General features: G+C 44.9%; 1 protein-coding gene across 1 annotated transcript in view; it reads left to right on the forward strand.

Moving 5' to 3' along the window:
* LOC138287577 (sodium- and chloride-dependent GABA transporter 2-like) overlaps positions 1-19,022 on the forward strand; it is a 731,527-nt gene that overhangs the window by 220,293 nt on the left and 492,212 nt on the right. The window contains exon 4 of the mRNA XM_069228135.1: positions 10,062-10,143. Within this exon, the coding sequence (XP_069084236.1) occupies positions 10,062-10,143 (82 nt within the window). The remainder of the gene's footprint in view (positions 1-10,061; positions 10,144-19,022) is intronic.

Raw genomic sequence — 19,022 nt, forward strand, 5'->3', positions numbered from 1 at the left:
TGCCTGATCTGTGGCAGAAATCCCTCAGCACTCGTAATATGGCGGTCTGAAGATCACCAGCACTGGCGGTCATCTAGGGCAGTGTTCCCCAACCCCCGGGCTGCGGACCGGTGCCGGTCCGTGGATCAATCGGCACCGGGCCGCCCCACTGTGGCGGGCGGTAAATGTTTGATAATTTTTCCGTGGCCCGCTTGTCACACAATGGGACAAGCGGGCCACGGAAAAATTATCAAACATTTACCGGTCCGCGGCGATAAAAAGGTTGGACAACACTGATCTAGGGGCCGCGGCTTTGGCGGTCTTGAAAAAAACTGCCAAAGTCGTAATGTACGGCCTTAATTGCCCATGATGGGAAATCCAGCATTGCAGAGCTAAGAAAAAGTCAGGGGAACATTTGGGGAGAAGAGAGGCTAAGGAGTCAGTATGGAAAGCCTCTGAAAGGCAGTAACTATAAATCAAATAAATCTTTTTCTAGGAAGTGGGGTAGGCATTTGAATCTGCATCTGCATTTCATTAGCTTACAACAGACATTTTCATTAGATTGCTACACTTATAGGTTCACATGACAGGGACCATTCAAGTTACACTACATGTTGATAAGGCAGCTAACTCACAATGTAATCTCTTCAAAGTGACCTTAAATTCAGTTATCTGTACCATAAGAAGATACATTACTCCAAGATGTTCTCTCCCAGGTGCTCATTACTGAATGCTCAGAGGATTGCATAAAGTTAAACATTCTCATGAGAAAGGAAGTATATGATACAGCATTCAAAGTTGTAGGTACAGCTTTTCACTTGAAATGAGAAAACAAGATTATACAGAACAAGAGGGAACATAGCACGAGCAAGGCGCTCAGCTGCATAAGTGAGAGCAGTTCATGCTGTTTCAAAAAACACAAATTAAAAAATAAATAAAATACATGTAGCAATCAAGAATCTGCCCAAACTATTCTTGGACTAAAGAAAAATCATGCTGCTGGCCAATATGTCTAGACTGATAACCAGCTCCTCAAAATAAATGCCATCACTATATGCTTCAGGGCACTACACTAGGACAGCAACCTTGAAATGATTTTTACAATTATTTATACTCAACATCGATCCCCAGTTAATCCTTCTTGAGGATGTGGATTATTCTGATGAAGGCTCAGGTTTTAGACAAACCAGTCAAATTGTAACTTCAACCATGCTTTCAGTTTCACAGTTCTGGATTATGGCTGATGGTATATTTAGGAAATTGGGTTGCTACTTGTGGGAGTTGAAATCCTACTCAAGCAGCAACCATATTTTTTGTCAGAGTGGAACACAAGCAAACCCAAAATTAACTTCTGCTTAACCCTCTGGTAGCTTGGCACAAAAGCGGTCAAACTTAACTTAATTGCAATGTGTAAAGTATTTGCGCAGCATTTCAAACATTAATAAAGTGAAAACACAACACAATAAAAATCCCACACTACTTTAGAAGCATAGGATGAAATGTAATAAATTATTAGATACCAAAACAACAAAAAATCAATTAGGAGAACCAGAGATATAAAATGTTAAAGGTTTAGATTAAACTAGTGCTTAAAAGCACAAAGCTCCAACCATGGTGATCTGATCATGCTGGCCTGAGACAAAGTCACAAATTGAGGCCAACTGTAATGAAACAAGGCCTCGATACAGGGACCAAGTTAGGTCAGCTGAACAAAGTACCTTAAATCTTGGGTACAGAGTGTTGAGAGATCCTGCATTAAGGATGCGTCGAGGGTGCCTCACACAGCTTTGATTCTGAGGAGCTGCAGGTCTACCATGCAAGGTCCTGCCTCAAAGGATGCTGTGAGGTTGTGATGTGAGCTCCAGCCTTGAGGATACCTCATGCAGAGGCAGTTGTGAGGAGCTGCAAAAGCCTGCATCGGAGATGTGTCACACAGCAGCAGGTACGAAGTTGAGCTGCGAGGTGATGCATTGTGCTGCACTGGTTCTGCTAGGAATATAGCTGGATTGGAAGAGGACCTTCAGTCCCACTTCCATTGTTCCAGGACCAGGGTGACTGGGGTGTTTGGGGGGCAAGACAAAGTTCAGGTGCAGGATTCAAGGTGTTTGAAGCCTTTTCTGTCCGTGAAGCTCTGATCAGGAGGCCAGCCAAGTAGTCCTTGGAGTTACTCTAAGGTCCTGGGTTCCAAATGCAGTTCCAGTCCTTACCTAAACAGCAGGATAGCAGAGTAGCAGCCCTTCTTCTGAGTATTCCACAGGCCCAGTAGTGTGTCATAAGTATGGGACTCAGTGTCCCATATTTATACTTGGTGCCAGTTTTGAAGTGGGAGAAGTATCTAGAGGGTTCCACCCCCAGACATGTTTGGAATTTCCTTTCTCCCTGCCCTGTCCCCAGCTTCTCTCGAAGCACAAATCACTAGTATGAAACCCTTTGTGAATGTGCTGAGGCAGGGACTTTGTGATGGTGTGTGGTAGGTGACAGCTACGCCCCCTATCAAGTCAGAGATGGCCAATCCTGTCAACACCTATTCTCCTTTTGTCTCACTCTCTGGGAGCTATACAGAAATACCAACATCCAGCTACAAGTAGTAATATGACCCAGGATACAGGCTGCATCCACCAAATTGTTTGGGACAAGAAAATGCCAACTTTCTAGAAGAATTTGAACAGTCATGGGTGGAATGCTTGAATTAATCCCAACCATTGGTAATCACTCAGGGCCACTTATTTGCATATGACTGGGTCCAAACTGAGGTGGCATGGTGGGCAAAAAACCATGGATTGGGATGCGGCACCAAGCGAGTGCTTGTGGCTGAGATTAATTAAAGCATTCCAAACACCACAATGTTGTTGCTGCAGTTGATGCCCTAAGAGCAATGGGCCTGCCCAGATGTGCGTCCTGTGCTCACTATGCAATGGGAATCAAGCTTTACCTGACTGATGAGCCCTAACCACAATGAAACCGGTCCTGGGTTGCTTGTATTCTGGTTCAGAGAGGACCTGGCTTGCCAGTTCCAGATGGACTGTTCCCAGTAGAGCAGGGTCAATACTGATTTGCATATGGCTTGGTCCAGACTGGGGTGGTATGGGGGTGAAAAATTATGAATTGGGATGCAGTCCAATCTATTGCCAATGACTGACATTAGTTCAAGTATTCCATCCATCACTTTGTTCCTGCTGCAGTTGGCACACTCATTGCAACAGATATGCTCAGATATGGGTGCCATGCTCACTGTGTCACTGGAATCAAGCTATACCTGGCTGATGAGCCCTTACCAGGGTGAAATTGTCCTAGGTTGTTTGTATTCCTGTTCAGAGGGGACCTGGCTTAACAGTTCTGGCTGGACTGTTCTCAGTGGAGCATGGTCAAGACTGATTTGCATATCGCTGGGTCCAAACTGAGGTGGCATGGTTGACGAAAAAGGATGGATTGGGTTGGGGCCTAAGCAATTGCCAGTGGATGAGATTAATTCAAGCATTCAATCTATTACTTTTTTGTAGATGATGGCCAAAGTTGGCTAGGTATGTCCAGATGTGGGTCCTGAGCTCACTGTGCTAATGGAATCAGGTTATACCTGACTGGTAAGCACTCATCTGGGTTAAGCCAGTCCAAGGTTTCTTGTATTCCACATCAGAAAAGTGCTGGCTTGACAATTCAGGCTAGACTGTTTCCAAGGAAGCAAGGAAGCAGGCTCAAGATTGATTTGCATATGGCTGGGTCCAAACTGAGGTGGCATGGTGGATTTGCGTGTGGCTATGTCCAAACCGAGGTGGCATGGTGAATGATAAACAATGGATTGGCATGCAGCCTTAGCAATTGCAGGTGGCTGAGATTATTTGAAGCATTACATCCATCACTTTGTTGTTGCAGTTGATGCCCTAACTTTGACAGGTATGCTCTGATGCGGGTGTCGTGTCCACTGTACCACTGGAATCAAACTCTGCCTGGCTAATGAGCTCATATCAGGGATGGAATTGGCCCCAGATTTCTTGTATTCTCGTTCAGAGAGGACCTGGTTTGGTAGTTCTAGCTGGACTGTTCCAAATGAGACAGTGTCAGAACTGCTTTGCATATGGTTGGGGGCATACTGAGGAGGCATGGTGGGCATAAGAGGATGGACTGGGATGCAGCCCATGTGATTGCAAGTGGCTGAGATTAATTCAAGCATTCCATCCCTTCGTTGTTGTTTCAACTTTCTAAAAGTTGCACTTTTAGAACTGTGACTTAAACTCCAACTTTACTATTAAACAGGGTTTTAAATTTCAATTCTTTAAAGACCAAACTCAAAGTTCCTACCTGCTCCAATTGGAAGTTAGCACTTCTAAAAGATGACAAAGTAACTCAACTTTATCCTATGGGAGATGCAGTCCTTACAATAGTGAAAAATTAATTTATGATTTTTTCACTACCAGGACATGCAAAAGTTAAAAGTAAATATCCAACTTCTCAAATACACTGCACCCTGTCGTATTAGCTGTTTAGGGCCTACTCTAGGGTAGAGGTCTATGTATTAAAAAGGAAGGTTTAAAACTGCACACACAGGCTGGGTGGCACAGTCAGTGCTTCAGGCCCATTAGTAGCAATTAATTTACAGGACCTGGGTACATGTAGTACCACTTTATTAAATGTGCCAATTCTGTGTGAGCACATGCACTTTAGCACTAGTTAAATGTGGAAAGTGTGCAGAGTCCTAAAGGTCAACAAAAATGGGTTCAAAAACAGGAGGGAAACTTTGGGAATGACCATGCTGAGAGGGTCATGTCCAACATTGTAGTTTGGCAATGGGCAAACTTGGTCACTCACTGACAGCAGAGAAAACACTAGCCATTTTTGAGTGTCTTCTGCTCTATCTAAGTTCCTTTCTCACTTCAGTTCCTATACATGGTTGATTCCATATAGAATGCTATGCTGATCCTGCACCCATCCAATCCACCCTTCCATCCCCATCCATTCATCTATCCTTTGGATGTGTATACAGAACAGGAAACTATAGGATATATAATGCTAAAGTAGGATTGGAAATACTAATGGTCTCATTAGGAGTTTGGTGGTCATGAGACTGCCAAACTAGTGGTGACAGTCAAACCGTTGCAGCTTTGGCAGTCCTACTCCCAAATTCTAACTTTGTGGCGGCGGCACAGTCAAGGCGGTGACATGCTTTGGCTCTCGGAGAGAGCCTGAAGCCAATACCGGCTACACTGCTACTCCTCCAGCAAGTCGGGCACACTATTTCCATGCACCCTGTTGTGCATGGCAAACACTGCAACCTCCGACATTGCAAGCATGGTGGGAACAACATGGGCCCCGGCCACAGTCCACATGTGCTTATTACCCTGAAGCCCTTTATTGTAGCTCTTTATCTGCCTTTCTGCCGACCTTCTCATGTTGGTGTCCCTGCCATGAAATGGTTGATGGAAAGGGAAATCACAATATATGGTGGTGCCAATGCTGGCAACACCACAATTGACCACCACTGTTCCTACCGCCACAGTAGCTGACATGCTATTGGTAGTGGCAGTCTTGTGGCAGTCCAAACACACGGATAGTAATCAGAGGGTTGGACCGCCAAGAAGGCGGCAGCCAGACCAGTAAAAACAGTAAGGCACGGACTGTATGCAACGTGGAAGACTGGCGGTTTGAATGTTATTACAGGCTTATCAAGGTCCCGCTTTCATTACAAATGTATAACTTTGGAAGGTTTTTACTTTGGCTACACCTTAAAAGAAATGATGTATGGGTTCCTCGTGTGAACTTGAACTACTGTTCAGTGATGGACACAGCCTTCTTAAACAGGAAGGAGAGACATTAAAACTGGGTGCATCAAGCGATGGGTCTAGGCCTTGAAAAAGCCACATTAGTGACGAAACACGTGTTGGCTGTCAATTAATGAATAGGGCTATTGCTGATTTGAAATACAACTGTACAGTCATAATAAAGAAGATGTTTTTTCTGAAGAAAGAGAAAACATGGACTTGTTCTGAATATTTATTCAACTATATGTTCTGCACGTCCAGTATAGAGTGTTGTGGTTTGTTGTTGATATTTGTATGTCGCATATCCTTTGGGGTACATGCGCATGCGTTGGGGTAGTAGGACATTCAACCACATAGCACGACTTACTTGATAAATACTTTTATTGTACTGTTGGACACACGTAGGAAGTGCATGTTTCTAACCATTACTTCCACGTTGTTTTGTATGTATCAAAGACAGTAAGGCAGTTCCAAGTTTGCCAAAGTCGTAATCAGCCCCTAAATTGCTTAATTTTAGCAAAAATGTATAAAACAACATAACTATTACAAAGTTTATTAATTATTATCAGTTAACACAAATATTATTTGTAAAAATAAAATACCACACTATGGCCCTCATTACGACTTCAAAGACCGCCGAAGCTGCGGGCGCCCCCCAGTGCTGGCCGTCTTCCGACCGCCATATTACGACTACTGAAGGATTTCCACCACAATTTGGGTGGAAATCCATCAGCAGTAATGCTGGCGGTCGGCAGTGCAGAGGCGGGTCCACAGCCCTCACCGCCACGCCAAAAGAACTCCGCCCACCATATTACGAGCAGAAATATGACATGGCAGTGTCCTGATGGAGGGGCGTTGCTGGTGGTGGAAGCGCCGGGTCCCGTTCCCTGGTGACAACCTCCTCTCTGAACAAGGTTATTCGATCATCCGACAGGGGAGGGAGGTCTGTTGTGTGTGCTGTGTGAGTGGGTGTATGCCTGCGCGTGTGAATGGAAATGTGTAGTCGTGTGTGTATGTGTATGTGAATGTGTGTGTGTGTGTGTGTGTGTGTATGCGTGAGTGAATGTGTGTGTGATTGTTGAAGTGAGTGCTTGTTGGTATTTTTGTATGAATGCGTGTCTGTTGGTGTAAGTGAATTAGTGTATGTATGCGTGTGGGTGAATGTGTGTATGTAAGTGTTGGTGAATGCATGTATGTAAGTGTTGGTGAATGCATGTATGTGGCGTGCGTATGGGTATGCAGGGAGGGTGGTGTATGGGTATGCAGGGAGGGTGGTGCTGTCATGGAAGGAGGGGTCATGTAAATGAAGGGGCGGTTTGAGGGAGTCGTCGCCAGCAGCCTTTCCACCAGGATTTTCGTGGCGGTGCTATCGCCATAGAAACCCTGGCAGACAGGCGACACGTACTACCACCAATGGTCTTCAGAGCACCACCTGCTCTTAGGTTCTGTCCTGTGGCTCGGCAGACCTACTGCCCTGGCAGAACCAGCGGAGATGTGGCGGTTTGGCAGAGACAGCCACCGCAGTCCTGGCGGTCTTCGGACTGCCAGGGTCATAATGAGGGCCTATATTCCCGCAAACATGCCAGCCAACAATTAAAATGTAATAAAAATAAAGAAAGTATAACACAATTAACCTATGAAATAATTTTAAAAGATTTTTTTTCAATTGAAAAACTTTTTTAATTTATAATTACTTAAACACCTTCTCCCCGATCTGTACAAACTGAACAACACACACCTAAAATTTTACTTAACATAATTATCAATTAAAAATAAATAATTAAGTCATTATTAACTAACAATAAATTATTTATTAATTCACTTCCAACCCTGTAACCCTAAAACAAAACACACCTAACATATATTCTAAAATAAATATATGATCTAAAAAATATCATAATTGCACAATTACATAAATAATTATCTATTACATGTTTAATAATATACATTAATTATTAATTAATTATAATTATTATACTTCCCACCCTGTATCCCCTATAAACACTACAACCCACACTTAAAATATAACTTAAAAAATCAATTAATTAAATAGTTGACATCATTAATTTTAAATGTAATACATTATAATAATTAAAAATCAAGTATTAATGAATTCTAATTAAAATACTTTCCACACTGTTCCCCAGCCATACCCATAGCATGCAATGAAAATGTAGCTGAAAAAATCAATTAATTAGATAATTTACATAATTAATTATCAATTACATCCTTAATAATCATTAAAAAATAATTATTAATTAATTATAATTAAACTACTTCCTACCCTATACTCCTACAAAACCCCCAACCCACACCTACAATTCAACAAAAAAAAAAAATAATAATAAAGTGTTTACATAACATCATTATTATAATTACATTATTTGCCGCCCTATTCCCATACAAAACTCACAACCCGCTATGATACTAAAAACTGCAATAAAACATTAAATTAAAAAATAACAAAAAATGTACAAACTTTATTAAAAAATATTAGCAATATTTATAAACAATTTATAACATATATAATTAAAACATAAACTAAAACAGAAATAATATAAAAACAATATTATTGACAATGATAGTTTTGGAAACGATATTAACAACAGATATTTTTAACATCTATATTGACAGCATAAATATTTTTGTAAACAATATTAACATAGATATTTTTGACATGGATATTTGCAACACAGATATTTTTAACATCAATATTACTTATCTATAAAATCTATATTTTTGTCAGTGATATTCCTGCATCTCAATATTTGTGGGTCACGATACTTAAAACTCAATATTTCTTTACCTCCATATTTTAAATTCAATATGTTGCCACTGGCCAAATGTCTTCCTGCGACAAAAGGTTTAAATTTTTTAAAAATAGCCATTGCATATCATTTTAATAAACATTACAAGTGCTTTCAAGCATGTATAGAAACTTTTCTTAGTGTAGATACATACCACAGCAAAATAGGATTCTTTTTGGTGCATAAGAGATGCTATTGTCTTTGAATTACATTACCATTGCGAGTCATATGAGTCATAATGTTAATGTAATTCAAAGACAATAGCTTATTTTTTTCATAATTTATGTAACTAGGGCTTGATTATGGGTATAGCGGTCCTGGGACCACCATACCTGCGGTGGTGCTGTGGCCACCATCTCCTTGGCGGTTCGACCGCCAGATTACGAAGATGGCAGTCAGACCCCTACAAGACTGCCACAAGACCACCGCAACCACTAGGATCCTTGATCCTGCGGTGGCAGGGGTAAGGAAAGCCATGATCAATCACGGTGGTGCAGATGCCGGCACCACCGTTTTGATCACGACCTGCCTTTCTGCCGAGCTTTTCATTGGGGATCCCGCCATGAAAGCTCAGCGGTAAGGCAGGGAAGGGTCCCCAAAGAGGGCTGCAGGGTGATTTTGCCCATTGGGCAGTGTGGCTGCGGGCACGTGTTGTGCCCCCCATGCCTGCACTGTCAGTGCACACTGTTTGCCATGCAAAACATTCTGCATGGCAACAGTGCACCCCACGTGCATCTGGCTCACTTTGTGAGCAAAAGCATACCGCTGCAGTGCACTGACACACTATCAGCCTGGCAGTAGTGTCATAAGCTGGGGTATAGTGATTCTGGTCAACTTGGCACAGTGCCCTCATTTTGTTACTTAGGGCCAGATGTAGCAAGATTCCAAATTGCGAGCTGCACTTTGAGAAAAAAAAACGAAACCTTTAGTTTCGGTATTTTTCAGGGCAGGTAGTGGTCCCTTGGACCACTGCCTGCTCTGAAAAATTATTTTTTTTCCAAACACAAAGGGGAAGGGGTCCCGTGGGGACCCCTTCCCGTTTGCGCCTGGGTTACCACTTCAAGTGGATGGTAACTGCGCTTTCATTTGCGACCGCAATCGCGGTCGCAAATGAAAATGCATAGCATTGCGAGTCGCAAATAGGAAGGGAACACCCCTTCCTATTTGCGCGTTGGAAATGCATTTTGCGAGTCGGTTCCGACTCGCAAAATGCATTTCTACATAGCAAAGTGGCTTTAGCGACTCGCAAACGGCGATTTTCGCCGTTTGCGACTCGCTAAACACTTGCTACATCTGGCCCTTATTGTCTTACAGGAAAGGAAAGGTTCTAAGACCTCCATATCATCCATATACATTCAAGTTGTTCTCCACAATACATCTACAGAATATGGTCTATGGAATATGTTTGTTGTTTCGGATGCAGTTTGTTCAATTAAGCTGCTGGTCCATGATCTACTAAGGAAGTTCTTTGCAGTTGTGTATGTGTGGTTTTCACTAATGGTATTTCACATCTGTCCTTCAGATAACTGTGTGGAGTTACAGAGAAATGATTCTTCCTTCAATACAACAGCAAAGACCACATCTCCAGTCATTGAATTTTGGGAGTAAGTATGCTTCTATGTATCTGTTCTGTACCGTTATGTTGGCATTCACTTGTTGCGTGGCCTGCTTGAGTTATTTTATGCTTTTAATTATTAAACATTTGGTCAAACCTCATTGCTGCATGGGTATCTGGTGCTATTCATTTTACTATGTGACAAAATTAAATCACCACAGGAGATAACATACAGCTAATCTGTGTTTAATGTTTAAAAAATATATAAATGCAGGTGTCCACATTTTTTCTTTAGATGACACTGTCTACCTTCACTACTGACACCACCCACTTCAACACAAGGACTGCCTACTTATACTATCTGTGCCTTCCAAAGCTGAATGTAATGCCAGACTTGACGTGCATGTAATCCTGCCTTATTTAAGAGGAATTTGGAGGGTTTATATTTATGTTGAAAAAACTGGGCCAAATATGAAAATGGTGACCTTGTTGGGTAGTAGAGGACGCATACAATTAAGGTCCAGATTTCCATTTATAACCCTTGATATCAGCGATACTGCACCTGCTGCACTTCTGTTTGCATTGCCTATTGTTCCCACTTTTTAAAATCTTGGTCTTGCACCTTTTATTACATTTAACTCACCACTAAGATAGGCCCTAGGCAGCCCATTGGGTGGGGTGCTCTGTAATTAAAAGGTTTTATATGTACTTATAGGTGTTATACGTCCTGCTGGGGAAACATTCGTGAATTTGTGTTCACTACTGTGAGGCCTACCCCTCCTGTAAGAAAACATTGCGAATTCCTTATTATGTTTAATAAGCTTTAATTTCCAATTGAGAGCAGGTGACTATGTCATGTTTGGTTTCTATGAAATGGTAGTGAGAGGCCCTATTTTATGGTAAAGCTGGCATTTTTTTGCTCTTCAAACTTTTGTGCCTGTAGCCTGTCTTGGGCCAAAATGACTGGGTGCACCTGAAAGACTTTGTACATTTCCCCCCAGTCACACAATAGTGGGATTGGTTGTGCCTTAATGGGCCAGCTTCTGGCAGGAGGAGGGGGCAGAGCTGAGCACAGCCCCAACTGCAACTGAAAAGGGAATACTCTGCCTTCACATAATGGGCCACAGTGTCACTGCAGCCAGCTTGGAGCCAAGGCCAGGAAGTCAGAAAATTCCATGCACTTCAATGCTTCTGTCTAGAACCTTCTCCCACCTTCCAGAATGAGATCACCAGGGTAAAATGGGGACCTCAGACTCCAGATTTATAGTACACTTTTGCTAGGATGAAGGACTGGTGTGCTGCTTAAAGGACTGCTCTTTGCAGGACCGCTGTCCTGCTTCTTTGCTGCACCACTGCCCTGCTGTCTCTCTGTGTGTGTGACAGGAGAGCTGGACATGCACCTTTATCTTAAACCCAGGATTACCAGAGTGACTCGAAGGGCAAGCCTGCTGGCCTCCTGATCTGAGCCTCAGAGACATAAAAGGCTCCACATCATCCTGTACCACCACTCAGACCCAGCTGAATTGATTTCCTAACCCCCAAGTGGTGCGCCTCAGGTGGGACCTTATAAAATTGTATTGAAGTTTTTAGGCTCTTCGCAAAAGTGAACGGGCCCGTTTGTGCGAAGACCTCACTGTCAGCACCACCATGTAATGCAAAGCTCCAGCAGCTGTCTCTTCACGATACAGCATTGACCACTCATGGGGACACCAACAGGAAGCTTCAGCAACACTCACCCATGATACCTGGCCTGCTCTATATGTTACTGTGGCAGCCTCCTGCACTGCCCACCCTGTTGCTCCCAGCCCCACACTGCGAATGGGGCTCTTGGCACTGATTTGAGAAGGTAAACTTTCAGGGGATGGTGGTAGCCAAACTGCACTTCATAGGCATTGGCCTGTACTTGTGGTGCTTTTTGGTGTTAGTCTCTCTTTAAAATCATTAAAAAATCATAATTCCAGTTCAGTTTTGGGATTTTTCTTGTGTTGTGGTTTCACTTTATTACTATTGGTGTGCTGCAGAAATACTTTGCACGTTGCCTCTAAGTTAAGCCGGACTGCTTTTTGTGCCAAGCTACCCAGGGTTAAGTATAGGTTAATTAGTGACATTTTGGTTGTTGCTTCACCAGAGCTTACACCCTAGTCAACCAGCAACCCAATTTTTCACACTTTTGGGGTTGAAAGTGATTTAACCATTCCTTTGTGTAAGGAAAGTGTGCACTGTTGCCATAGCTGTCCACAGTGATACAAGTAAGCTTACACTATCTATAAAAATGGAACATGGCCGTAATGAATTCCATTCTGTTGTATAAAGAATAGCTTAACTGTGTTCTTTTTTTAAAGTAGGGATTTGTCTCAGTATTGCTTTGTGTTTCTGAAAAGCATTAGCTGAAATAAGTATAGCAGAGATCAAGCAAGAGTACTTACATTGTCAGGAGCAGCACTATCTCTTAAAAGTATCTTGTTTATTCAGTGCCCATGCCTTTTTATGTTTTGGGTAGTGTTAGAAATGGGGTCTCTAGCTGGAAGTGGTTTGCCCCATTTCCAAGTAAGGACCCTCACTCTAATCAGGGTAAGGGAGTCACACAGCTAAGCTAACCCTTGCTCACCCCCATTTTAGCTTGGCTCAAGCAGTCAGGCTTATCTCAGAGGCAATATGAAAATTATTTGTACACACACAGTGAAAACACCACAAAAGTATATTTATCTGAGCTGAGTAAAACAAGACCAAAATGAAAAAATCCAACAGACACAAGTAAATATATACATTTTCAAAGATTACTTCTTATTTTTTTTCTCATAAATCTGTTTATTAACATTTTGACTTTTTATCATTACATTTCTTCATGCGCTGATATTTGGTTCATTACAGCATATTATGGCATACATTGCTTGTAACACTTGGTGATAATTGATGGGTTAGTAGTACAATACTGCAATTTGTCCTGCAGTAAATCTTTATTATTATTTAAGTTTTAATCATTGTTGTTATTTTACTTCTGGCTTTTAGTCCTGCATAGTTTTTATTTTCTATTGTGCTATGTGGTTCTTGCTTGTTCCGTTATTGTGGTTAATGTGTTCGTTAGTATGCTTAGCGTATGTTAGTCGGCACGTTCCTGACTGTATTTAGTGTCATAGTGTTGTTACAGTCCCAGATATTCAACTTAGGTGTTGTTATTGGGGGGTCAGATATTATGACTTCTATATAGATTAACAATTGAATATATATAGAGGAAAAAGTCAAAGAAAAGGAAAAGAGAAAAAGAACTGTAACGTTTTCCGGTGTCAGGTACTTGTGTGATTATTTCCCTTGTATCTGTTTCTAAGTTGGGGTGCGGGTCATGTTACATAGGATCGGTGTGCATGTGGAGGGGCTGGATCAGTTGTCAAATCTATTGTGTGAGGTTTTCCTACCTCTCGTGTTATGGTGTGCCTTGCTAATTTCTGTCTTCGGTTCTCTTATACGGCGTGCTATTCCGCTTATCGGTGCTCTCTCTCATTGGTCTGATCCCACCTCTGTTGAGTGTACTCCCATATTATGCAGCTGTAGCAACAGCCCTTCCCAGCAGGTGGCAATCGGAAACTGTCGCAACCCCAGGATCTCCTCTTGTCTTACTGCTGTGCTCTCTGCTCCCGCCCATACCTCAAGTGAGCGCCTCCAGGCCTGTATCGGCGGGGGTCTGGAGATTTCCATCTGCAGCTCGCTAATCGCTTCGCCACTATGAGCCCTAGGTCTGTAAACCGTGTCTCTGCTCTGCGTTGCTTGTTATTGGGGAATAGTCCCAGGATACATACCTCCCATGTGTAAGGTATCCGTTGTGCTATGCATTCAGATAATTTGTCAATCACTTCCCTCCAATAGGGGCCCAGACCAGGACAGGACCACACCATATGCAACAGGTCCGCTCCGATTTCGTGGCATTGAGGACCTGCTGCGTCTTCGCGGGCAAAGTATCTGTACACGAGGGCTGGGGTGAGGTAGGGTCTGTGTACTATATAGTATTGAATTAGGTGAAATCTAGCGTTGCGGGGTACATTGAGGTGACTCGTGAGAGCAGCCTTCCACCGCGGTATCGCGATCGAACCGCCAGTGTCTCTTTCCCATGCCACACGTAATGCTTCGTTTTCAGGGGCGGTTTGGGCTCTCAGGGCGTCTGCTAGCCAGCTAACCTGGTGCTGGCCACGACCCACCACCTGTAGGTACTGTACCAGCAGATGAGTAGGTGGAGCCTTTGTGATGTCTCCCCATTTGGATCCCAGGGCCCCTATCAGGGAGCGGTATAATAGGAATTGGCCGGGTGGTAGTCCCATTTCCTGAAGTCTGGCGAACAGTAATAGTTGGGTTTCTTCATAGAGGTCTCCGAGTGTGTATAAATCTATCCCGTGCCATGCGCATAGCTTAGAGCCTGATGTGACTCTGAGTCCCCATGGTGTGCCCAATAGTGCCAAGGCGGGTGCATAAGGGATCGCCAATCTTGTGAGACATAATGATCTGCAGTAGCATTTGTGGGCTACCTTGAGGTACAGTTGCCGTGGGATCTGTGCTTGTGTAAGTGGGTGAAATAGATGCTGTATCTGTTGTAGTGACCATGGTTCTTTCTCCGATGCTGTGTCTGCTAGTTGTGTGTCCGCCAGCCACCTGGATATCGATTGGAGCTCGGCGGCCAGATAATAGTGTTCTAGGTTGGCGACGGCGAGTCCTCCCTTATCAGGTGGTCGATATAATTTTTTCAGGGCAACCCTGCAACGGCCGCTGTTCCAAATAAATTCCCTCAGTCCTGTTTCCAGTGTCCTAAAGTAACCGGGGGGGATGTAGTGTGGGAGATTAGAGAAGAAGTATAAGAGTTGCGGCAGGACAACCATTTTTAGGTGTGCTATCCTGCCTGCCACCGACAGCGGCACCGTCCTCCAAAACGCCATTTGAGACCTGATGAAGGACACCTCTCTTACAAGGTTGCCCTCGAGTATATCTTCCTCGCTGTGATAAATTCGGATGCCCGGGTATCTAAATGCGCATGATTGCCATGGGACAGGGCTCCCCATTAAGTTAAGTCTCAGGTCTGAGAGTCCCGGATCAAATGAGAAGAGGCACGATTTAGACCAATTAACTTTTAGGCCGGATATTGACGCAAATTGTTGCAGGAGTGAGCCGGCCAACGGTGGGATCTGCTTGATATCTTTAAAAGATCGTCTGCGTATAGCGACACTATGTGCAAGTCATCTCCTAAAGGGATTCCCCAGTTACTTCCTTCTTTGCGCAAGGCCACTGCTAGGGGTTCTATAGCAAGTGAGAATAGCAATGGTGAAAGAGGGCAGCCCTATCTCGTGCCTCTGCACACCCGGATTGGTTCAGATATCTCAGGCCCCATCCGTACTCGAATCTGCGGTCTGGTGTATGGTAGTTTAACTAGGCGAGTGAAGTTCTGTCCCATACCAAATTGTTGTAACACTTTAAACAGGTAAGGCCACTCCAGGGAGTCGAAAGCTTTTTCTAAATCTAAAACAAGGCAGCCCGCTTGCGGCCAATCACGTCTTGCATACTGCATGACTCGGAACAGTCGTCTGATGTTATGGGAGGTATCCCTAGCTGGCACAAACCCGTTCTGATCAGGGTGTATTTGGGCCGGCACGCTTGGCGCCAGTCGTGTCGCCAACACCTTGGCCAATATTTTATAATCCGTGTTTAGCATTGCCAGGGATCTATACAAGCCTATATCTGCCGGGTCCCTTCCAGGTTTGGTAAGAGAGACCAGCAGCGCTTCCCTTTGGGTGGCCGGTAAATGGCCCTCTCGTTCAGCAGTCTCATATACCTGAAGTAGCTTGGGTGCCAGTAGTACTGTGAAGGCCTTGTAAAAATCAACTGGTAACCCATCTGGGCCCGGCGTTTTGCCGGATGCGAGATCCTGGATGCTAGATTTGATCTCTTCGAGATCGAGAGGTGCCTCTAGTGCCCCAGATTGGTCATCTTCTAAATATGGGAGCATCACTCCAGCAAGAAATTCCGCGCTGGAGTTACACCCAAGGGGGGCCCTTGAAGCGGAAAGTGCCTTATAATGTCTCGTGAATTCGGCCTGTATCTCCACAGGTGTATATACCATTTCTCCTGTCTGTGAGCGAACTTCCACTATTTTGCCCACCTTGTCAGCTGATGCATGGGTTCTCGCGGAATGCGCTGTGTAATTTAAACATCTCAGGCGCTCCAGTAGTGACAGGTGTTCTGCGCGCATTACTGGTAGTTGCAACTCTCCAGTTTGGCTATCTGGTTATTTCTCCCTCTGCTTGCAGCAGAGTCCGCTCCACCCGGGTCAGGTCGCGCTCGACAGAGCTACACATATTGCTCTGAGTTCCTAGGCAGTACCCCTGAATGAATACCTTGAATGCATCCCACTCTATCAGCCCGGAAGAGGCCGTGCCCTCATTTTGCTCAAAGAATTCTGGGATTATAGCACTTAATGACGCTCTAAATGTGGCATCTTCTAGTAGCTCCGGCCTCAGTCTCCATGTGGGGATAGCTGAGCGGGAGGATTCCCAGCCCAGGCATGCTATCAGTGGGTTATGGTCCGAGTGTGTGTGCCCCAGATAGTCTAGGCTCACCACCACTGGGGCGAAGCTTGCAGTGCAGAGCATTCGATCTAGGCGCACGTGCAGGGAGTGCGGAGCGGAGTAAAAGGAGTAAACTCTGTCACCTCTATGTCGTTGTCGCCACACATCCACTAATTGCCACTGTTGGAGCCAGTCCACTAGACCACGCGAGGCTGCTACCACTGGTGATGTGGGCAATGGAGGAAAGGAGCGGTCCAAATTCACATCGAGCACGCTATTGAAATCCCCCCCCAGTAGCCACGGAAGGGTACTCCAGTCAGCCAGGTGATGTGACAGACTATGTAGAAAGGTGGTCTGGTCTGTGTTTGGGGCATATATGGAGCCTAGTACTACCGCGCGGCCTGCTAGCTTCCCCTTTACCCTGAGGATCTGTGATCTGTTCTTCCACTGCAAAGGGGGTGCCTGCCCTAACTCAGATGAGCGCGCCTCTAGCATACGCTGAATGCCCTGTCGCATACAACTGCCCTCTCCAGCACTGGCGCAGTCGGGGAAGCTCGGGGCTTGTCAGATGTGTCTCTTGTAAGAAAGCTAATTGGACTGACTGTCTTTTGAAGTAGGAGTAAATAGCGTATCGTCTCTTGGGGGTATGAATACCTTTTACATTCCAGGTAATTGTTGTGTATGTAGCCATATCTTAGGCATTGTGTCTTTTTTCAATTTCACCCTCCTAGCCCCTCCATGCATCTCCACACCGACTGTTTTCCATTCTCGGGTAATATTCAGTAGTTCAGTAGGTGTCAGCCGGCAAAAACAAAACATAACTAATGCCATCAGAGCAGATAGACAACCGGTCGCTGCCCAAACACTATGACTAAAACAATAACGTGCAATCACGTGTCTATACATTACGTGCCTCCAATGGTAGGAGCGTGGGGGGTAGGCCAACCTTGTACAGGGCTAGTGCAACCACAAGGCGTAATGTTCAGCTGTAGCAGATAACTGAGACAATAGAGGGGGAACATGTAGGGGGGTCTCGCTATAGTCAATCACAAGGAAGCACAGCGCAGGGGACCGGACACTAGCTCTGCCAGTATGTACTTAGCTCCATATGATCTGACGTTCATGTTTTTGTGTCAAGTTCGGTGCTTGTTCTTCTTTTGGGGCCCGCCCATGCCAGCATCTCTGGTAAGATGGTTCTCAATACGTGTAGTCTCTCCGCATTGTACAGGGATCCTTTTTTAGAAAAATGTGTCTGCTGTGCCAGGCGTCACGGGGGGTCCCCCAGAAAGACCCGACTCCAGCAGGTGATCTGGTGTAGCGGGCGGTCACTGGGCGGTTGCGAGAGATCTGTGTCTGACCCCGAACCCCTGGGGAATGTACCCATCGCTGCGGCAGTGTGGATCGCCTCTCTTCTCTCCTGGATCATCTGCTCTAGATTTGGGGCATATTTAATTGGTGCCGCGTGAGTTGTATTCCTTCTACAGTCCCGTCTGGTTTGGCTGCGTTTAGCTCGGGTGCTGACTCAGCTCCCTCTAGCGTGCCACCAGAGGACAGACCCGTCGACTCAAGCCATTGCCATGCTGCTTCAGGCGTGAGGAAGAAGTGTGTTTTATTTGCCGCTACAACTTGCAGCTTGGCCGGGAACAGTAGAGAATAAGTTAGGCCGAGGGACCGTAGCTTGCACTTTAGAGGGAGGTAAGAGGCACAATCTCTTTGCACCTTTAAGGTGTAGTCTGGGAACAACAGGATCTGCATGTCATCTAATCGGGGAGGCGGTGCAGCTCTCACCGCTCGTAGTATAATGTCTCTATCTACGCAGTGGAGGAGGCGTATGATGAATGGATGTGGGGAACTCCCCAGTGGTCTCGTCCGCGCTGGAATTCGATGGGCACGTTCCACGGAAAAGAAGGGGGTAAGATTCCCCTTGGGCACCAACCCCCGCAGCCAACTCACTGAGTATGCCATTGGGTCTCGGCCTTCAGTGCCCTCCGGGAGATTCACCACTCGGATGTTGTTTCTTCTGGAGCGGCGTTCTGCATCTTCTGCTCAGCGCTCCAGCTCCGTCACTCTGACTCGTAGGTCCTCCATTTCTGCTTTGTTAATACGTTTACTGTGTCCTCGATTTCGTTGGTTTTGTCCATTAGTTTGCGGTGGTCTGCATGTAGTAGGACAAGGTCACTCGCTACCTTGTCTAGCTTGGCCTCCAGCGACGTGTGGGCACGTTCCAGTGAGTCTCCAATGCGCTCCACCGACGCTAGCACCGCATCCAACTTTTGGCTATCCTGGGTGAGCAGATCCTGTGTCTTTCTGGTTCCAGTACCAGAGCGCAAGCGTCCTGCTCCGGCCATGTTCCCAGTCCTTGGGGGGTTCTGTCCAATCTTTGATC

The sequence above is a fragment of the Pleurodeles waltl genome, chromosome 4_1 (assembly GCF_031143425.1).
Source record: "Pleurodeles waltl isolate 20211129_DDA chromosome 4_1, aPleWal1.hap1.20221129, whole genome shotgun sequence".
Taxonomy (NCBI): Eukaryota; Metazoa; Chordata; class Amphibia; order Caudata; family Salamandridae; genus Pleurodeles; species Pleurodeles waltl.